The sequence below is a fragment of the Thunnus maccoyii genome, chromosome 24 (genome assembly GCF_910596095.1).
Source record: "Thunnus maccoyii chromosome 24, fThuMac1.1, whole genome shotgun sequence".
NCBI lineage: Eukaryota > Metazoa > Chordata > Actinopteri > Scombriformes > Scombridae > Thunnus > Thunnus maccoyii.
The window spans coordinates 861,843-884,212 of record NC_056556.1 but is presented as its reverse complement, the minus strand read 5'-3'; the positions used below and the strand labels follow the sequence as shown (position 1 = coordinate 884,212).

The 22,370-nt window shown below is 38.4% G+C and overlaps 3 protein-coding genes across 4 annotated transcripts in view; 1 reads left to right on the top strand and 2 right to left on the bottom strand.

Annotated features, from left to right (window-relative positions):
- LOC121891678 (protein NLRC3-like) overlaps positions 1 to 22,370 on the top strand; it is a 1,105,688-nt gene that overhangs the window by 780,040 nt on the left and 303,278 nt on the right. The gene's annotated exons all lie outside the window — the stretch shown is intronic.
- Positions 6,070 to 11,223, bottom strand: LOC121891721. Of its 2 annotated transcripts, none has more exons than XM_042404288.1 (4): positions 10,716 to 11,223; positions 9,298 to 9,426; positions 8,809 to 9,005; positions 6,070 to 7,107 (listed from the first exon to the last, which is right to left on the bottom strand). In XM_042404288.1, the coding sequence occupies exons 1-4, from the start codon at positions 11,068 to 11,070 to the stop codon at positions 7,009 to 7,011; spliced, it is 780 nt and encodes a 259-aa protein (XP_042260222.1). In that variant the 5' UTR covers positions 11,071 to 11,223; the 3' UTR covers positions 6,070 to 7,008. The 2 variants fall into 2 exon arrangements, with proteins under 2 accessions (XP_042260222.1, XP_042260223.1); XM_042404289.1 differs by having other exon boundaries at positions 6,072 to 7,107; positions 8,809 to 8,906.
- LOC121891725 lies at positions 14,279 to 18,466 on the bottom strand. Its single transcript, XM_042404294.1, has 4 exons — positions 18,018 to 18,466; positions 16,028 to 16,156; positions 15,540 to 15,637; positions 14,279 to 15,144 (listed from the first exon to the last, which is right to left on the bottom strand). Exons 1-4 carry the CDS (start codon positions 18,370 to 18,372, stop codon positions 15,049 to 15,051), a joined length of 678 nt encoding a protein of 225 aa, XP_042260228.1. The 5' UTR covers positions 18,373 to 18,466; the 3' UTR covers positions 14,279 to 15,048.

The window sequence follows — 22,370 nt, the reverse complement described above, 5'->3', positions numbered from 1 at the left end:
TTTTAAGAGAATTAAGTGACATAAACAGTTATGTATTAATCTGTCCCCACAAACCACCTTGACACTTTCAGTTTCAGAATTGATGTTTGGTTTGGGGTTAGGCACGTAGTAATGATAGATATATATGGTTATTAAGGTTATATATAGTTACTAAGCTTATATATAGTTATTAAGGCTATATATGGTCATTAAGGTTATACTGTATATGTATATACTGTATATATTGGTAAGTCTCAGGAGAATAAACTTACAATAAACTGTAAGTTACAAAAATCATTTTGTACGTGGGCGATGTGTCATAAGACAGGCAGCAGCCGTCAGTCAAAACAAAACAAGCAAGTTTCACTTTTTTAGGGATTATTTTTAATCTTCCAGTGTCTAGTTTCGCCATTCCGGCTTTGACCTTTGACCTTTGTGGTAAAAAGCAGACATGAGTGTTACAGCCTCATGATGATGACAACAATGATACTGTTGAGAAATCTACTGATTCACATGACAGTTCAGTGAAGAAATAATTAAGTCGGGGCGATTTCACATTTGTTTTACGATTTCTGGTTTTCTGATTAAATGAATGAAAGTAAAACAAAAAAAAAATGTACATTTAAACCGTTAAACCCCAAATTAACTTACAGTGAAGCAATAATTAATTAGATGGACATGAAATATTAGCATAAGATGGAAATAAAGGCAACTTCTAACTGCTCGGGTACCAACGTGTTGATCAGATGATTTCTGACCTCCAGTTTGAAAAGAGGAAGTAGTTTATGTGTCTTTCTACATAACAGCCACTCTCAGTTCACTCTGAGAGTTCTTCATTATTGTGATCTTTAGTTGTGCTGTGGTTTAAAAAAAAAAAAACCCATCTGTAAAGCTGCCTGAAGGCTCTTCACAACTAAAAATAAAAACAGCCTTATCACTCAGCTGTTAAAATTGCACAACCAAAAATTTGTGGTGAATATATTTATTGTATCAACAGCCTGACAGATAATTACATGGTGTTGTGTTTTGGCTGAGTATTTCAAGATTTAGGTGAGAGTTCAGTCATTTTTGTTGGGCTAGAGTTACACGTAGCTTTCGTTTTGTTCTGTTCTGGAAGGTGTTTTTAACACCACAAGATCTTAATCAGCAGATGGGAGTTTGTAATGGATTTCCAGACGTTTATATTTAGATTCTGTGAGTCTCAGCTGTTGAGTCAACATATTAGAGAATAATCAACAATTTCTTTGATATGTGCTGCTGAAGTTCATGTGATGTGATAGAAAGCACCAGAACAGCTAATAAATAAAACTTGCAATGTGATTGTCTCCTCTACTGCTGCTAAACTCTGAACCTCAGCTGTAGTTATTTTAATCATGGTTTTACTTGCTGAGATATAAATCAGATTGCTTTGATATAAAGTTTTTACATTTGCACAGTTGGTTTTTTTTAATTTGCATTTGCGTGCTTCAACACCTTTTAGTTAATGTGGGTTTTTTTTTTCCTTCGTGGTTGGAAAGATTACTTCCCCTATTACCTGTTTTGCAGATTTGTATCTTGGATTGTTTGCAGCTTGCAGAACCGCATTTAACTGCAACTTGACAGACAACATTGAAAGAACAAGGAAAAACAAGGTCTTAACACCAACACCACAAACAGTCGCAACACCTCTAAAAAGGAGAGATAGTTGCTGCACAAACCTCCTCCTACAACCGCAAACTGAGGTTGTTTGTGCTGATGAAACAAACAAGACGTGTGTTAGTTACTTAACTTTAACTGTGTGAGTATACATGCTTAGCTGGTTTAACCACATCCTGACGCCAGCTCTGCATTCATCAGACAGGCCGGAGACATTACATCCATTTCACTCTACTAGTAACCAAGTACATCTGTGTGCTTCAGTATAGTTTAAAAATTCTGCAACTGAGTATATTCTTATTTTAATTCTTACTTTTTACTTCCTAAACTATATTTTACATGCAGAAACTACGATGAGCTAACAAAATATGAAGATTTGAAAGGATTTCTAAAAGTTAAATCTTGATTCCAGAGGTCAATATAGTGAGTGAAGCTCAGGCTTAGGTTGATGTAAGGTTGTTCGTCTACCCACCATCTAACCATACAGCAGCATGTTTTTTTAACACCCTCCTCCCACAGGGCCGGTGATGGGAAAGAACTCAACCTCTTTTCTGCCTACAGGAAAGGAGGGGGTGCAAAGAAAATTGATTCATTCATGTAGCTATGAGATTTTCTAAAAACATTATGCATGTTTTTATATATTTTAGTTATATCACATTACACGTTTCTCAACCGTGGATTGTGACCCTGATATGCAGTTGAGCTGACAGGACTTGGTTTTACAGTCTTGTATTATAATCGGCAGTCATTCTTTGAGTGGGAGTAGGAATAAACTCTTCAGTGAGGTCATCAGGTGAGCACCTTCTTTCCTTGGTATTTCCTTGACAGGCCCACATAGCAACAGAACTTCAAGAGGATCAGCCGAGTCCAGGTTTCTTATGTAGACTGTGAATCATAACCAGCAGCGGGGGGGGGGGGGGGGGGGGGCGGAGTGGTAGAAGGTTCACTGGGGTCATCAGGTGAGCACCCTCCTTCCTTGGTGTTTCTGTCAGGTTGGGGAAGCAGGAGTGGACCCAAACGCAGAGGCCGGACTAGCAGACGAAACAAAACGAATGATCCAACAAAGACTCAACTCAAAACCAGACCTTAAATACAGACTAAACTAATCAGGGAATGGGGAACAGGTGACGAGACACAAGGGCAGGCTGGGAGTGATTGGCTGAGGGAAACACAGGAAGCAGGGCAGGGCTGACGAGACTGATACAGGGCAGGTGTGGGGAAGACACAGAGCAGGGCTAACGAGGGTGAAGCAGTGCAGGTGAGGAGGAGTACATGAACACACAAGTAACAAAACTAAAACCCAGAAAACACAATACTCTAAATGCAACCCACACCAACCTGTCCAAGAACCACCACGAACCTAAACTAAAGTATACTACACACCAGGCTAAACAACAAAAGGCAGTCCAAACCCACCACCCAAATATAACAAGAAAACCCACATGACCCCAAGGACTAAACAGAGGTGTAAACCAGGAGACCCCAAAGAACACAAGAACATAAAAAGACCAAAAAACACACAAAGTCCAGGCAGAGTGTGACAGTTTTGTTGATTTCTGCTTCGCTCGACTGTCGGAGGGCCTGTCCTCGGACTCTCATTCCTTTCAGCAGCCTGGTGGTTGACATGGCCACAAAACCCCAGCAGCCGACCTCCACAGGGAGCACCTGTGTTCTCCAGCCCTTCTGTTCTGCTTCAGCTGCCAGATCAGAGTACTTCAGCCTTTTGTGTTTGTACGCTTCACCAACTGCATCCTCCCATGGCACCGCCAGTTCTATGATGAACTGGGCCTTTTGTGAGGCTGACCACAGGATCAGATCCGGCCTGAGACTGGTTGTAATGATCTCCGGTGGGAAGGTGAGCTCCTAGTCTAGATCGACCATCTTCGAATCCCAGGCTGTATCCGGTGGGCTTGATTCTTTTCCTGCAGTTGACCTGTTTGGTCCCTTTCCTGCTGGCTCAAAGGCCAGGGTGTTTTTAGAAGCCAGCGGTTGTTGTTTGTCCTCCTGTCTTCCAGCACTAGCGCCAGTTGTTGAAGGACGTGGTTGTGCCTCCAGGTGTAGCGTCCTTGGGTGAGGCAGATTACTCGCTACTTGCTAGATTAAAAAAGTCATTTAAAATACTGGGAGTCAGAATTTCAGTTATGAGAAAAAGTTGAGAAACTTTGATTATGTCTTCTTTATGTGTTAAAGAAAGTAAGTACGGTGATGGTGGTGTGTTTTCTAGATTCATTTCTGACTTTGGGAAATTGTAAAGAACTAAAAAACATCAAATAGCTGTTTAAAGTGTTATGTCTCTACAGTAAATGTGTCACCTTATGTCATTTAACCCACTATGGGACACGATGCAAAAACAAGCTGAACAGATCAAGTTGTAAAGTGAATTTGCATTTGAAGGTTTTAGAAATTTCTGACTGGATTATGTTCACAGGAAGTGTTTTTTGCAAATGAATGAAGCTACGGTACATTTATATGGCACTGAACAACACGGGACATTTCTTTGACCTCAACCAAGTGCTGCCAGTGTCTAAACATAACAATACAAGTTTTAAAAGTTTATTAAAAGGTTAACAATATAGATATTAAATATAAAATATGTTGTACCTTAACATTTCACTCATATGCTCTATATCATTTTTGCAACTTGCCAAACACATGACTCAACATTATTTTCTACAAAAACATATTTGTTGATGCAATTTAGTTGTAAATACATATAGTTTCTGGGAAACAGGGTTTTCATGAAGGAGAACGTAATCCTGGCATTTCCCCTGAAGACTTCATTTGACCCAAAACAAACCTTTGGGGAACTGAGACGCAGGTCATTTATAAGAGGAGCTTTAATAGACATATTAATGCTTTTACTTTACTTTCTTTACCACCACATACATGTATTTTGTTGGTCACAGAGGTTGGAAACGGGGATGTAAAAAATGGCTTTTAGTTTTGTACAAATTACAAAAGACTTTCCATTCAGTTGTGGGATAATCACTTAATGGATGGCTGTCACTTAAGTAGTTGAACAGTTGGGTTAAACACTGCCGGATAATGAAAAACACACCCTGAAGAGTTTGCCAACTTAAGTCTAGAAGGTCTAAGCCACAGACTACGCAGCACTGATGGGAACAGGAACCATTTTATCAAACTGTGACATGTTTTAGACTTAGTGGTTGAAATTTAGAAAGAGTGACAGAGCAAATAATCAACTCAATCACCAACACCACAGTTTCCTTAAAAATTGAAGAAGTACACTTTAGAGCAATGACTTGTGTTCTTCGGAGTGATGACATATGACAAACCAAGAAGCCATCACATCATCAAGAACTGAGACTTAAACTTTAAAAGTTGCAGAGCATCAGGCTCATTCAGGACGTCACTAGAAATCTGTACAAACAGACATGAAAATGCACCAGCATTAATCTGATGTGTACGGTTTGAAAGTCAAATAGCAGTGAGTCTGTGGTTGCAGCTTTGAGAAGAAACAGGAAGCAAAGATACAAACACTTTGAACGCTCCCACATCCCACAAGACCCCGAGGTGATTTGACCACAAGACTCAGTTTTCAGGTTAATCAGACTGAACGTAACGCAAATGTTTCCCTCAATTTACTCACATGAATCCAACAAGTTCTCTGGAACTGGAACGACAAAACTGACTCATGCAGATAAAACTGTTTGGTCAGAAGAAGATGGCGGTCATAGATAAAAGAAACCAACGCTGACAGTTGTTTGACGGTTGTGAGGCGGACAGCAACTTAAGAAGGAAAATAAACTCACAAAACTAGAATAACAAATTGATGTGACACTGACTTTTAGTATATTTATTGTCACAATAACCAACTGACAAGCTTTAGTCCTCCACTGATCAGTGAGTCAGTTACAGTAATCAATAAACAGTTGAAACATGGTAGTAGTTCACAGTACATCAGAAGTGGAGAAACATCTAAAACAATTACACTTATAAATTTTTAAACCACGTAAGAAATTACTACTATTACCAAACATGATGCAGAGCAATTTTCATGATATCCGACTACAATGGTTAATTTTTTAAGTGTTTTACAAGTTATTCTTATAGAAGCCAATTTCTGACAGGAAAATAAAAATTATATATAAAATTCTTACAATGACAAAAATAAAATATAATCATGGTAAATCAAAATGATTATATGAATAAAAAATATAAATTATGGGATATTAAGTCACAATTTTAACTTACTATTAAGTAAAATAGACTTAGTGAGTCAAATGTTTGACTCATTATCTCCAAATCTTGACTTTTTTAATCCCATAATTCTGACTATTAAAAGAAAAATCCAAAACTTTGATGTATTTTCTCATAATAACTACTTACAAAATAATTATTATTTATAATTATGTATAATAACATGATTATGACTTAGTATCTCATTTTAATAAATGATAAAACAAACTTTTGTTTGATTATAATACGTACGGTACATATGTACGATTATAATACTCAATAATTTATGAGTATCTCATAAATTATTTTAATTATAAAAATTATTATTTTAACTTACCTTACTTTCCACTTTGAGTATATTAACTTATCATAACTACCTTTTTATCCGTTTATTTTTGTTTTCCTTGCAGAAATCTGTTTCCATGAATTTCACAGAATAATAAACTTATCATTTGGCCACTATATAAAAGATTCTTCTCTGTTTTTCCTACATTTTGGTGACATTTTCACAGATGTAGCAGTTACGATTGATTCTTAAGAGTTTTTTGACAGGTGTTATTGTTCCATAATTGTTTGAGTCATCCAGAGATACAAAGAAAGAAAAAATAAATAAACATACACATAACCCCAAGTTTTTCATAAATTAAAAATAGCATGATCACAACACCATCATAAACTCTGGCTCAGCCACTGTAAATGTTAAACCACCTTAAACCTACCTCCCTACCTGACCAGGTTTGGTTGAAAGTTGCTGCAGAGTCTCTCCATGCTTGGACCTCAAAAAAAAAAAAGTTTAACTGCCTTAATATTCATCAGATTTTCTATATTTTCTCCACCGTCATGGCTTCACTCAAAGAAAACCTTCCATCAGTTCAAAAACAGTCCAGGTGTGTCTCACAGTGAGGTGTCAGACACACCTGGACTGTAAGAATAAACCCTTTTTGTACTGCAAATTGTTGCTTTGAGGTAGTTCAGCAGAGAATCCTCTCACTTCTTGGAAACTGCTTGAATGTCAACATATATAGCGTGCTACAGGTGAGTGGACTAGCGTCCAGGTGTTCAGGTAACGTCCAGGTGTTCAGGTAATGTCCAGGTGACCCCATAATGTCTAGATATTCAGGTAACGTCCAGGTGTTCATGTAACATCCAGGTAACGTCCAGGTGTCCAGATAACGTCTAGGTGTTCAGGCTCTGTCAGTGTTGTGGCAGCATGGAATGAGGAAGCTGAACCTTGTAATAAATACAGTCCATTTGAGCAGTAGCTGGAGGGACTCTCAGCTCGATCTCCTCATACTGAAATACACAATGTAAAGTATACAGTACAGTACATGAGTAGTACTACTGATGATACTATTAGCAGTAGTAGAATAAGGAAGAAGAAAAGGTGTAAAAGAGACTAGTGACAACGATAGTGTCAACAGTAGTAGCAGCAGTAGTGTTAGCAGTGGTGACAGCATTAGTGTTAGCACTGGTATCAGCAGTAGTGTTAGCAGTGGTAACAGCAGTAGTGTTAGCAGTGGTGACAGCAGTAGTGTTAGCACTGGTATCAGCAGTAGTGTTAGCAGTGGTAACAGCAGTAGTGTTAGCAGTGGTGACAGCAGTAGTGTTAGCACCAGTAACAGCAGTAGTGTTAGCACTGGTATCAGCAGTAGTGTTAGCACTGGTATCAGCAGTAGTGTTAGCACTGGTATCAGCAGTAGTGTTAGCAGTGGTAACAGCAGTAGTGTTAGCAGTGGTGACAGCAGTAGTGTTAGCACCAGTAACAGCAGTAGTGTTAGCACTGGTATCAGCAGTAGTGTTAGCACTGGTATCAGCAGTAGTGTTAGCAGTGGTAACAGCAGTAGTGTTAGCAGTGGTGACAGCAGTAGTGTTAGCACCAGTAACAGCAGTAGTGTTAGCACTGGTATCAGCAGTAGTGTTAGCACTGGTATCAGCAGTAGTGTTAGCACTGATAACAGCAGTAGTGTTAGCAGTGGTGACAGCAGTAGTGTTAGCACTGGTAACAGCAGTAGTGTTAGCACTGGTATCAGCAGTAGTGTTAGCACTGGTATCAGCAGTAGTGTTAGCACTGGTAACAGCAGTAGTGTTAGCAGTGCTGACAGCAGTAATGTTAGCACCAGTAACAGCAGTAGTGTTAGCACCAGTAACGGCAGTAGTGTAAGCACCAGTAACAGCAGAAGTGTTAGCACCAGTAACGGCAGTAGTGTTAGCACCGGTAACAGCAGTAGTGTTAGCACCAGTGACAGCAGTAGTGCTAGCACCGGTAACAGCAGTAGTGTTAGCAGTGGTGACAGCAGTAGTGCTAGCACCGGTAACAGCAGTAGTGTTAGCAGTGGTCACAGCAGTAGTGTTAGCAGTGTTGAGAGCAGTAGTATTAGCAGCTGTAACAGCAGTAGTGTTAGCAGTGTAGAGAGCAGTAGTGTTAGCAGTGTTGAGAGCAGTAGTGTTAGCAGTGTTGAGAGCAGTAGTGTTAGCAGCGGTAACAGCAGTAGTGTTAGCAGCGGTAACAGCAGTAGTGTTAGCAGCGGTGACAGCAGTAGTGTTAGCAGCAGTAACAGCAGTAGTGTTAGCAGGGGTAACAGCAGTTGTGTTAGCTGAGGTAGCAGCAGTAGTGGTAGCAGCAGTAGTGTTAGCTGTGGTAGCAGCAGTAGTGGTAGCAGTGGTAACAGCAGTAGTGTTAGCTGTGGTAGCAGCAGTAGTGGTAGCACTGGTAACAGCAGTAGTGGTAGCACTGGTAACAGCAGATGTGTTAGCTGTGGTAACAGCAGTAGTGTTAGCAGTGGTAACAGCAGTAGTGGTAGCACTGGTAACAGCAGATGTGTTAGCTGTGGTAACAGCAGTAGTGTTAGCAGTGGTAACAGCAGTAGTGGTAGCACTGGTAACAGCAGTAGTGTCAACTGTGGTAACAGCAGTGGTAGCAGTAGAAGTAACTCATAGTTGCATTAGCAGTAGCATTATCAGTAATATCAGTATTAACAGCAGCAGTGTGTTTACCTGTGGTGCCTCCGGGTTCCCAGAGGTCGGAGATGAAGGCTCATTCACCTGGCATTTGGATTTCTTACTTTTCGGATACAGAGATGTTAAACACAAACCTGCCAACAGAGCGTCAGGTGAGTCACAGTCAGGAGGAAACCGCTCGCCTCCAAGAATATAAACTTTACATCCAACGAGCTGCAATCTATACTTCTGCTCTAAATCCATGAGAGAAATTGTAATATTTCAGTCAAAAAAACCAAATGATCGTTTCATCAAATAACTGCTGACTGCAATAACTGTTGTGATAAATGATTCAATAATTGTTCATTTAAATTTAAGTTTATTTATGAAAAACTTCAGCATTAAGACGTTTTATGCTGTGCAGGTCGTCTCTGCTCACAGAAACTTTGATCTGTGCGTTGAAGAGCTCATGCAGCAGCTCTTGGTATTTATAGTGCAGCGAACCACAGAAGTCTTCTGTGGCTAAAAAACAACTAACAGACTCACCTATTACCAATAACACGAGGAGGCCGTTCAGGGCAAACGAGCTGAAAAGAATCGTCTGACTCTGCCATATTCCCTGAATGCGCTGCTGGTTGTTGTTTGTTTTGGAGACGTTGGACGGAGTGATGGAGTCTGGAAAAAGAGAAGTGACAAAGATGAACAAAGAAACGGAAGAGATGCTGATGGACTTAAATGATGTCACCTGAGTGTTTGAACTTACAACAAACTCTACTGTCAACAGTAAAATGAGATTCAGGTCCTCTGTTTCAAAAATTACATAGAAGGGCAGATTGTTGGTTTTGATAACTTACAAAAATTGTACAAAAATTGGACGTAGCCACACCTATCCCAACACTGGAAACATGGAAGAGAGGGCGTTACAGCTGCTATTAGACAATACAAAACACACTTTGTTGTACACATATGTGTGGCCTTTACAGTTGAGGAGTTGTTCGAGGTTCAATTTCAATAAGATAAAATTCAAACACTTGAAATCTATCCCTGGGCAGGAGGCTATGACGGCAGGTTTTTTCAAAAGTGGCCAGTTGTAACAGGCGCTCATTTGCAACAACAAAACCTCCTGTTTACTACATGAGATCATTTCATTTAAATGTTTTCCTGGTCAAAACAAATGCCATACTTGTGACTCATGCACGAGCATGTAAAAGCCCTTTAGGATTTGCAAAATGATCAGATATTACCACTGAAACCATTTCTGATGATCTGTGGGTGGCATCGAGGATGTGACACCTCATACAAACTACTTTGCTTGAAGCAGTTTGAACCTTTAAAGTGGGGGTGATTGTCGGATGGTTGGTTTCAGAAAGCTACAAAAATTGTTGGATACAATCATCGAGGCGGTTTCAGACGCCTTTACTTGTTCCAAAACAACATGATGATGTAAACGTACTGAGGACCACTGCTTCAGGATACGTTCAAGACGTCTCTTTTGATAAATAACAACCGTATATTAACCTTAATAAACTAAATTTCAAAACAAAACACATAGAACAGAACAGACATCAGCGTTTAAACTTCGACTACTGTTTGAAGGGTTACAGCTGCTGTTACATGATACAAAAAGCACTTTGTTGTACTCGTATCTGTGACACATGCGATGTATAACTGTTTCTTACATCTATCAACAATCACATATCCAACCATTCTATTACCTCTATAATCAATAAACATTACATGATACACTGGGACAGAACAGACCTCTTACCAGGCACCCCAAAAATAATGGACCCAAAATAAGTAGGTGACTGTTCTTCAACCCTTTAGCTTACAGTCATACCCCTGGTCTCATTTAAAAGGTCAGTCTTTAACTTTTACAACCATAAAGACAGAATGAGTATAAGTGATCATGAAAATTGGCTAAAGTGTCACACAGGTAAGTTCTTCAAAAATGTGTTGCTTACCTGAGACGAGGCTGATAGTTCCCTCAAAATGAATGCAGTCATTTTGCTTCTTTGCACAAAAGTAACACCTGAAGTCCTCTGCAGTGACATTTGTAATCACAAGTCTGTTTTCCAGGACTGAATATTTGGTTTTGAACTCAGGATCACAGTAGCTGGGATTATCGTCTGTTTTACCAAAAGTGCGGAGGATCTGCACTCTCAACTGATTGTGGATCTCCATGTACCAGTAGATGTCTGAAACCTCCACAGAGCAGGTTAAGGTGACATTTTGACCCAGCTCTGCCTTCACCTCAGTCACATTCTCAGCCTCGGCACAGACCAGAAACACCGGCAGGATCATCCACAGAAGCTCCATGATCAGTTTCAGCAGCAGAAACAAGAGTAAAACCGTCTGAAACCCAACGCAGCTGCAACCTGAAACAACAGAATGAAAAATGCTCTTCACTTCCTATTTCACAAGGTGATCATGTCCTGCGTAAGATCTGATGATCTAAACCGCAAATACCAAGTCAGTCAGAGGTCTGAAAGTTTCATCCGGCGCTCAACAGCGGAAGTGAAACTCTTTGACTTGCAGTCTGCCCTCTGTGTCAGGAAGCTGTGGTGTCTTTGAATGTAAAAGACGAGTTTTCAGGTGATTGTGATTCTCAGAGAGTGATCATTAAAATCTGAAAACACTAAAGACACAGATTCATACACAACAGCATCTGTGACAGGGTAGTATTATTTAAATAACCTTGTTTCAGTTGTCATAGTATCAATAACCGTATTTACAATAACACAAGTGGCAGCAGTAACTGTAACAGTAGTAAAAGCAACTTTAATAGCAACATAGTAGTTGAAAATCAAAATAAACCACCGCACACTGTAATGACTCTACTGTGACTGACCTGTAGCTTCTTCAGGTTCGCTCAGTACAACTGCTGAGTACTCACAGGTGTGATAAATACATCTGAGTCACATGACTCATTATCACAGTCTTCATTTTCTCAAAGTGAACATTTTACAAAGGGCACGACAATAAAAATATATACATATTACAAAAATCATGACAAGTTACAAGAATTACACCATTTTACACAATTAAACTTCATGACCTCTGGTAAACAACTGACTGAATACGATGAGCTTATTTCCTCAGCAGAATGGACTACAGGTCCTACAGCTGTCCCTCTGCATCACTAAATGGGGACCTAGTGGCTCATCTCTCCCTAAGAGTCCAAATAGCCTGTGGAGAGAAATACAAGTTAATATTTACATATCTCAGACAAAAACTCAAATCCTGTGTTTCATAAAGTCCATAAGGTTCAATAATATTCAGTTCATAAATCCAAAATGCCTCCCTTCTTAAGAGCTGGTTAATCAAGTTACCACCTCTTGGATTGGGTCGCTCTCTTTCAATGCCGATAAATTTGAGGGAAGTAGCCGACCCATGGTTTTTCTCCTTGTAGTGTCTAGCAATGGCATAATCCATATTACCATTTCTAACGGCAGCCTTATGTTCAGCAACTCTTAGTTTGAGATGGCATAATAGTTGCTGAACACCAGTTAACATACCAGAGTATGTTAACTTTATGAAACACAGGATTTGAGTTTTCGTCTGAGATATGTAAATATTAACTTGTATTTCTCTCCACAGGTTATTTGGACTCTTAGGGAGAGATGAGCCACTAGGTCCCCATTTAGTGATGTAGAGGGACAGCTGTAGGACCTGTAGTCCATTCTGCTAAAGAAATTAGCTCATCGTATTCAGTCAGTTGTTTACTGGAGGTCATGAAGTTTAATTATGTAAAATGGTGTCATTCTTGTAACTTTGTGCAACATTAATCACGTCATGTTTTTTGTAATATGTATATATTTTTATTGTCGTGCCCTTTGTAAAATGTTCACTTTGAGAAAATGAAGACTGTGATAATGAGTCATGTGATTCAGATGTATTTATCACACCTAAGTACTCAGCAGTTGTACTGAGCGAACCTGAAGAAGCTACAGGCAAAACGCGTTGTTCGCTCTTAATAAAGTCACAGTAGAGTCATTACAGTGTGGTTAATTTTGATTTTCACCTTATACGTTCCTGCGACTGACCAGCACCTGTCTACTGGCTGTGCATGAGGAGTTCTGTCCTTTTAGCAACATAGTAGTATTATAACAAGAGTAAAGGCAGCAGGAGTAACAGTAATACTAGTAATAGTTATCTTAATGATAGTAGTAGTACCTATAAAGGTAACAACAGCAGTACTAATAGTATTAGTAAAAGTATCAGAAGTAGTTGATGTAGTAACTTTAACAGCATTAATAAAAGCTTTCAAAGTCATGGTAGTACTGCTAGTAACATAGAATTACAGTACTTGTGGCAGTAGGAATGACAGTATTACTTGTAGTTCCAGTAATGAGTATATAACAGCCAGTACTAGTAGTTGTGTCAGTTTGAATAACAGTAGAAGTACACACAGTACTGGTGGTAATGTCAGTAGTAGTATATGCAGTACTAGTGGTAATAATAGTAGTAGTACACACAGTACTGGTGGTAATAATAGTAGTAGTAGATGCAGTACTGGTGGTAATAATAGTAGTAGTATATGCAGTACTGGTGGTAATAATAGTAGTAGTATATGCAGTACTAGTGGTAATAATAGTAGTAGTATATGCAGTACTGGTGGTAATAATAGTAGTAGTATATGCAGTACTGGTGGTAGTAATAGTAGTAGTATATGCAGTACTGGTAATAACAGTATCAGTTTAATGGTGATGAAGTGGCTCCATCTAGTGTCAGAAAGTCGTTACTGCTGAAAACTCTCCAGTCACAAACACAAACACTGAACTTCACTTTCAGATTTTATTTCAGAATAAAACAAACTTCAGTCAACAGCTGCAACACTCAGCTGTTTACACTCAGTATTATTCATTTACAACAGAAACATGTTGGTTTTATCACTCAAGTTTCAATATTGTTTGAAAATACTGAACAAATGTTCTTTGCTCTTTTATTAATTTAAGATGAAAATGAAAACTTTTGGCCTACTGGCAGAAAATCTAATCTGGATGTGTTTTAAGTTGCAGGTGAGTTTTTTCTTCAGACTTTCATTGTGTAGTTATTGTCCTGAAGTGGATGAAAAGAACATTTATAACTGGTTTATGGATAATTACTCTGATTAAGCTGATTTTTAATATCCAATAACACAGATTGTCCTTAAACTCTGTGAGACATATGGCTCCCTGTAACCTTACATTTACAGTTCAGATGAGAAGAAACTTGACACACTCAAAAATGTATGTACATATTACAATTATAATCTAGAAAAGGTTACAACACTAAATAAATGCATAGTATTAACATAAAGTTAAGGACCTGAAGCACAATAAGCCGCCTGCAGCCCTCCTTCCATGTTGTTGATGAAAAACAAGCATTCTGCTAATGAATGTATAAAGTTACTCATTAATTTACCATATTTCCTCTAATACTGGCCTTTATTTACCTCAACTGCAGAGGGCACCAGGCATATTATTATTATTGGAAGCAGTCTTATATTAGAGAGAGGACTTTATCTCTAATTGCCTCTGTTTGATAAGTATATTTGCTCATATTTTAGTACGAAGCCTCCTTGTTTCTGATCTGCTTCTGTTCGCTCTCTACTGTGTTGTGGAAAATTCAGCCCCTTACAGTCAACGGTACTTCAAATGTAGCTACAGCCATGTTGTAGCACTTGTACGTTACTACAAACTACAGTTAGCTGAGACATTAATAAATATAATAATAATAATAATAATAAACTTTATTTCTATAGCACTTTTAAAACCAGAGTTACAAGGTACTTCACAAAATACAATAACATACAATATAGGCTTTTATAGAGTGGAGGTTAGCCGTTAGCTCCGCTAGCCATGTTGAAACGGTGGCAGTCAGCGGCTCAAGCAAGTCCAAGAATAGTACTGAACTATAGATCAGCTAAAAAGACTGAAAAGTCATTAAAAACCAGCATTCATCTCTTATATTCAGTGAGGAAACTTTTAAAATATCAAGAATTATAAACAGAGTTTGGCATGTTTGTCAAAGCGACAGCACTTCTGGGAGCCAGAGATCATGAGGAACAAAACACACAGTGACTGAAATAATACTTTAGATGAGTAATCCAGAACAACAACATGTTGAAAATAGCAGTTATTCAATTATAGCAGTGGAAATGTACATTAAGCTTAACTGGCATGCATATTATATAACAGGCACCACCAGGAGTTTATCCCCCCTTTTTTCTTCCCCGGCCTGTTTTTGGAGCCGGACTTTCTTTGATCGTGTTGACCGCCCCCGGCCATTATCACAGACCCAGCTTTTAATCGACTACTGTCTTTTATTTGAGGAAATACGGTATACACAGGTGGTGTTAAAAACACTGTCAGATCCCGTCTCCACCTGGTGAAAACATGTCTTCTGTGCCTGGATCAGGAAAAACTCTAATCAATGCAGGTGCAAATACAGCAGAACTCATCATAATCAGATGCAATTAAAAGAAACATCCAGCTCCCCACCTATAGAGTACACAGGTAGGAATACTATTTCACACTATACTATTAGACTATTGGAATATTACCAGTAGTAGAATAAGAAAGGAGCAAGTGTGTGGTACAAAATGATGCAATAAAGTCCAGCAGTAGTAGCAGTTGTAGTGTTTGTAAAAGTAGTAGCAGTGGAAATAATAGTAGTAGCAACAGTACAGACACAGTAACAGCAATTGTTTTATTAGCAGTAATAGAAGAAGTACTAGTGGTAACAGTATTAGCAGTAGCATATGACATCAGTAATATCAGTATTAACAGCAGCAGTGTGTTTACCTCTGGTGTCTCTGGGTTCTCAGAGGTCAAAGGTGAAGGTTCATTCACCTGGTATTTGGAGTCGTTTCTCTTCAGATACAGATATGTAAAAGATGAACCTGCCAACAGAGCGTCAGGTGAGTCACAATCAGGAGGAAACCGCTCGTCTCCAAGAAAATACACTTTACATCCAATGAGCTGCAATCTATACTTCTGCTCTAAATCCATGAGAGAAATTGTAATATTTCAGTCAAAAAAACCAAATGATCGTTTCATCAAATAACTGCTAACTGCAATAACTGTTGTGATAAATGATTCAATAATTGTTCATTTAAATTTACGTTTATTTATGAAAAACTTCAGCATTAAGACGTTTTATGCTGTGCAGGTCGTCTCTGCTCACAGAAACTTTGATCTGTGCGTTGAAGAGCTCATGCAGCAGCTCTTGGTATTTATAGTGCAGCGAACCACAGAAGTCTTCTGTGGCTGAAAACAACTAACAGACTCACCTATTACCAATAACACGAGGAGGCCGTTCAGGGCAAACGAGCTGAAAAGAATCGTCTGACTCTGCCATATTCCCTGAATGCGCTGCTGGTTGTTGTTTGGTTTGCAGTTGTTGGACGGAGTGATGGAGTCTGGAAAAAGAGAAGTGACAAAGATGAACAAAGAAACTGAAGAGATGCTGACGGACTTAAATGATGTTTGAACTTACAACAAACTCTACTGTCAACAGTAAAATGAGATTCAGGTCCTCTGTTTCAAAAATTACATAGAAGGGCAGATTGTTGGTTTTGATAAATTACAAAAATTGTACAAAAATTGGATGTAGCCACACCTATCCCAACACTGGAAACATGGAAGAGAGGGCGTTACAGCTGCTATTAGACAATACAAAACACACTTTGTTGACCACATATGTGTGGCCTTTACAGTTGAGGAGTTGTTCGAGGTTCAAGTTCAATAAGATAAAATTCAAACACTTGAAATCTATCCCTGGGCAGGAGGCTATGACGGCAGGTTTTTTCAAAAGTGGCCAATTGTAACAGGCGCTCATTTGCAACAACAAAACTTCCTCTTTACTACATGAGATCATTTCATTTAAATGTTTTCCTGGTCAAAACAAATGCCATACTTGTGACTCATGCATGAGCATGTAAAAGCCCTTTAGGATTTGCAAAATGATCAGATATTACCACTGAAACCATTTCTGATGATCTGTGGGTGGCATCGAGGATGTGACACCTCATACAAACTACTTTGCTTGAAGCAGTTTGAACCTTTAAAGTGGGGGTGATTGTCAGATGGTTGGTTTCAGAAAGCTACAAAAGTTGTTGGATACAATCATCAAGGCGGTTTCAGACGCCTTTACTTGTTCCAAAACAACATGATGATGTAAACATACTGAGGACCACTGCTTCAGGATACGTTCAAGACGTCTCTTTTGACAAATAACAACTATATATTAACCTTAATAAACTAAATTTCAAAACAAAACACATAGAACAGAACAGACATCAGCGTTTAAACTTTTACTACTGTTTGAAGGGTTACAGCTGCTGTTACATGATACAAAAAGCACTTTGTTGTAGTCGAGTCACTAAGTCGTGAGTCCGAGCCCAAGTCCAAGTCACCAAAGAAGAGTCTGAGTCATTAAGGTTGAGTCTGAGTCGAGTTCGTAGATGGGCTCCAGTGCTCTTCTCTGGCACAGTCAAAGAGCTGACATACACATAAAAAAGATCTACGTTAAACAAAAATGACACATCTGTGATTTCATATTAATATTCATGATGCATTTTTAGCGATTCTGATTTTCTTTATAAGAATTAAATACGTTTTTTGTTTTTTGGACTTCAAGATATTACAAATTGCGAGCTTTGTGTCTTTTTCACGCTAAAGAACTTCCATACTAACGACGGTGTGTGTGTGGCTTTCTGTGCAATGTGTGTGCAACGTGAACCATAGTGCGGCTGTGGGTGGAAATTTGAGCGCTAAAAAAACCGGATATATGTTCTTCTTTATAAATTAACAAGTTCGAGTCCTCGTCTTCAACTTCCGAGTCTGAATGCTCTCAATGCTCGAGTCTCGGACCCGAGTACTACAACACTGGTTGTACTCGTATCTGTGACACATGCGATGTATAACTGTTTCTTACATCTATCAACAATCACATATCCAACCATTCTATTACCTCTATAATCAATAAACATTACATGATACACTGGGACAGAACAGACTTCAGCTCTTACGTTTAACTACTCTTTCATTTGTGAATCCTGTAGTTTCCAGCTTTAACCTCTTACCAGGCACCCCAAAAATAATGGACCCAAAATAAGTAGGTGACTGTTCTTCAACCCTTTAGCTTACAGTCATACCCCTGGTCTCATTTAAAAGGTCAGTCTTTAACTTTTACAACCATAAAGACAGAATGAGTATAAGTGATCATGAAAATTGGCTAAAGTGTCACACAGTTAAGCTCTTCAAAAATGTGTTGCTTACCTGAGACGAGGCTGATAGTTCCCTCAAAACGAATGCGGTCATATTGCCTCCGTGCACAAAAGTAACACCTGAAGTCCTCTGCAGTGACATTTGTAATCACAAGGCTGTTTTCCAGGACTGAATATTTGGTTTTGAACTCAGGATTACAGTAGTTGGGATTATTGTCTGTTTTATCAAAAGTGCGGAGGATGAGCACTCTAAACTGATTGTGGATCTCCATGTACCAGTAGATGTCTGAAACCTCCACAGAGCAGGTTAAGGTGACATTTTGACCCAGCTCTGCCTTCACCTCAGTCACATTCTCAGCCTCGGCACAGACCAGAAACACCGGCAGGATCATCCACAGAAGCTCCATGATCAGTTTCAGCAGCAGAAACAAGAGTAAAACCGTCTGAAACCCAACGCAGCTGCAACCTGAAACAACAGAATGAAAAATGCTCTTCACTTCCTATTTCACAAGGTCATCATGTCCGGCCCAAGATCTGATTATCTAAACCACAAATGCCAAGTCAGTCAGAGGTCTGAAAGTTTCATCCGACGCTCAACAGCGGAAGTGAAACTCTTTGACTTGCAGTCTGCCCTCTGTGTCAGGAAGCTGTGGTGTCTTTGAATGTAAAAGACGAGTTTTCAGGTGATTGTGATTCTCAGAGAGTGATCATTAAAATCTGAAAACACTAAAGACACAGATTCATACACAACAGCATCTGTGACAGGGTAGTATTATTTAAATAACCTTGTTTCAGTTGTCATAGTATCAATAACCGTATTTACAATAACACAAGTGGCAGCAGTAACTGTAACAGTAGTAAAAGCAACTTTAATAGCAACATAGTAGTTGAAAATCAAAATAAACCACCGCACACTGTAATGACTCTACTGTGACTGACCTGTAGCTTCTTCAGGTTCGCTCAGTACAACTGCTGAGTACTCACAGGTGTGATAAATACATCTGAGTCACATGACTCATTATCACAGTCTTCATTTTCTCAAAGTGAACATTTTACAAAGGGCACGACAATAAAAATATATACATATTACAAAAATCATGACAAGTTACAAGAATTACACCATTTTACACAATTAAACTTCATGACCTCTGGTAAACAACTGACTGAATACGATGAGCTTATTTCCTCAGCAGAATGGACTACAGGTCCTACAGCTGTCCCTCTACATCACTAAATGGGGACCTAGTGGCTCATCTCTCCCTAAGAGTCCAAATAGCCTGTGGAGAGAAATACAAGTTAATATTTACATATCTCAGACAAAAACTCAAATCCTGTGTTTCATAAAGTCCATAAGGTTCAATAATATTCAGTTCATAAATCCAAAATGCCTCCCTTCTTAAGAGCTGGTTAATCAAGTTACCACCTCTTGGATTGGGTCGCTCTCTTTCAATGCCGATAAATTTGAGGGAAGTAGCCGACCCATGGTTTTTCTCCTTGTAGTGTCTAGCAATGGCATAATCCATATTACCATTTCTAACGGCAGCCTTATGTTCAGCAACTCTTAGTTTGAGATGGCATAATAGTTGCTGAACACCAGTTAACATACCAGAGTATGTTAACTTTATGAAACACAGGATTTGAGTTTTTGTCTGAGATATGTAAATATTAACTTGTATTTCTCTCCACAGGTTATTTGGACTCTTAGGGAGAGATGAGCCACTAGGTCCCCATTTAGTGATGTAGAGGGACAGCTGTAGGACCTGTAGTCCATTCTGCTAAAGAAATTAGCTCATCGTATTCAGTCAGTTGTTTACCGGAGGTCATGAAGTTTAATTATGTAAAATGGTGTCATTCTTGTAACTTTGTGCAACATTAATCACGTCATGTTTTTTGTAATATGTATATATTTTTATTGTCGTGCCCTTTGTAAAATGTTCACTTTGAGAAAATGAAGACTGTGATAATGAGTCATGTGATTCAGATGTATTTATCACACCTAAGTACTCAGCAGTTGTACTGAGCGAACCTGAAGAAGCTACAGGCAAAACGCGTTGTTCGCTCTTAATAAAGTCACAGTAGAGTCATTACAGTGTGGTTAATTTTGATTTTCACCTTATACGTTCCTGCGACTGACCAGCACCTGTCTACTGGCTGTGCATGAGGAGTTCTGTCCTTTTAGCAACATAGTAGTATTATAACAAGAGTAAAGGCAGCAGGAGTAACAGTAATACTAGTAATAGTTATCTTAATGATAGTAGTAGTACCTATAAAGGTAACAACAGCAGTACTAATAGTATTAGTAAAAGTATCAGAAGTAGTTGATGTAGTAACTTTAACAGCATTAATAAAAGCTTTCAAAGTCATAGTAGTACTGCTAGTAATAGCAGTACTACTATGCAGTAGTAGTAGTATATGCAGTACTGGTGGTAATAATAGTAGTAGTAGATGCAGGACTGGTGGTAATAATAGTAGTAGTATATGCAGTACTGGTGGTAATAATAGTAGTAGTATATGCAGTACTGGTAATAATAGTAGTAGTATATGCAGTACTGGTGGTAATAATAGTAGTAGTATATGCAGTACTGGTAATAATAGTAGTAGTATATGCAGTACTGGTGGTAATAATAGTAGTAGTATATGCAGTACTGGTAATAATAGTAGTAGTATATGCAGTACTGGTGGTAATAATAGTAGTAGTATATGCAGTACTGGTGGTAATAATAGTAGTAGTATATGCAGTACTGGTGGTAATAATAGTAGTAGTAGATGCAGGACTGGTGGTAATAATAGTAGTAGTATATGCAGTACTGGTGGTAATAATAGTAGTAGTATATGCAGTACTGGTGGTAATAATAGTAGTAGTATATGCAGTACTGGTGGTAATAATAGTAGTAGTATATGCAGTACTGGTGGTAATAATAGTAGTAGTAGATGCAGGACTGGTGGTAATAATAGTAGTAGTATATGCAGTACTGGTGGTAATAATAGTATTAGTATATGCAGTACTGGTGGTAATAATAGTAGTAGTATATGCAGTACTGGTGGTAGTAATAGTAGTAGTATATGCAGTACTGGTGGTAGTAATAGTAGTAGTATATGCAGTACTGGTGGTAATAATAGTAGTAGTATATGCAGTACTGGTAATAATAGTAGTAGTATATGCAGTACTGGTGGTAATAATAGTAGTAGTATATGCAGTACTGGTAATAATAGTAGTAGTATATGCAGTACTGGTGGTAATAATAGTAGTAGTATATGCAGTACTGGTGGTAATAATAGTAGTAGTATATGCAGTACTGGTGGTAATAATAGTAGTAGTATATGCAGTACTGGTGGTAATAATAGTAGTAGTATATGCAGTACTGGTAATAATAGTAGTAGTATATGCAGTACTGGTGGTAATAATAGTAGTAGTATATGCAGTACTAGTGGTAATAATAGTAGTAGTATATGCAGTACTGGTGGTAATAATAGTAGTAGTATATGCAGTACTAGTGGTAATAATAGTAGTAGTATATGCAGTATTGGTGGTAATAATAGTAGTAGTATATGCAGTACTGGTGGTAATAATAGTAGTAGTATATGCAGTACTGGTGGTAATAGTAGTATTAGTATATGCAGTACTGGTGGTAATAATAGTAGTAGTAGTATATGCAGTACTGGTGGTAATAATAGTAGTAGTATATGCAGTACTGGTGGTAATAGTAGTAGTATATGCAGTATTGGTGGTAATAATAGTAGTAGTATATGCAGTACTGGTGGTGATAATAGTAGTAGTATATGCAGTACTGGTGGTAATAATAGTAGTAGTATATGCAGTACTGGTGGTGATAATAGTAGTAGTATATGCAGTACTGGTGGTAGTAATAGTAGTAGTATATGCAGTACTAGTGGTAATAATAGTAGTAGTATATGCAGTACTGGTGGTAGTAATAGTAGTAGTATATGCAGTACTGGTGGTAGTAATAGTAGTAGTATATGCAGTACTGGTGGTAGTAATAGTAGTAGTATATGCAGTACTGGTGGTAATAGTAGTAGTAGTATATGCAGTACTGGTGGTAGTAATAGTAGTAGTATATGCAGTACTGGTGGTAATAATAGTAGTAGTATATGCAGTACTGGTGGTAGTAATAGTAGTAGTATATGCAGTACTGGTGGTAGTAATAGTAGTAGTATATGCAGTACTGGTGGTAATAATAGTAGTAGTATATGCAGTACTGGTGGTAGTAATAGTAGTAGTATATGCAGTACTGGTGGTAATAATAGTAGTAGTATATGCAGTACTGGTGGTAATAATAGTAGTAGTATATGCAGTACTGGTGGTAATAATAGTAGTAGTATATGCAGTACTGGTGGTAGTAATAGTAGTAGTATATGCAGTACTGGTGGTAATAATAGTAGTAGT

Excerpts from the sequence above, each read along its gene's own strand:
- LOC121891721 (XM_042404288.1), bottom strand. The coding sequence starts at position 11,070 with ATGGAGCTTCTGTGGATGATCCTGCCGGTGTTTCTGGTCTGTGCCGAG. Across the intron at positions 9,006-9,297 it reads CCTCGTGTTATTGGTAATAG|AGCAGAAGTATAGATTGCAG; the intron begins GTGAGTCTGTTA and ends TCATGGATTTAG. Across the intron at positions 7,108-8,808 it reads GGAACCCGGAGGCACCACAG|TATGAGGAGATCGAGCTGAG; the intron begins GTAAACACACTG and ends TGTGTATTTCAG.
- LOC121891725 (XM_042404294.1), bottom strand. The coding sequence starts at position 18,372 with ATGGAGCTTCTGTGGATGATCCTGCCGGTGTTTCTGGTCTGTGCCGAG. Across the intron at positions 15,638-16,027 it reads CCTCGTGTTATTGGTAATAG|GTTCATCTTTTACATATCTG; the intron begins GTGAGTCTGTTA and ends CTCTGTTGGCAG. Across the intron at positions 15,145-15,539 it reads AGAACCCAGAGACACCAGAG|GCACAGAAGACATGTTTTCA; the intron begins GTAAACACACTG and ends TTCCTGATCCAG.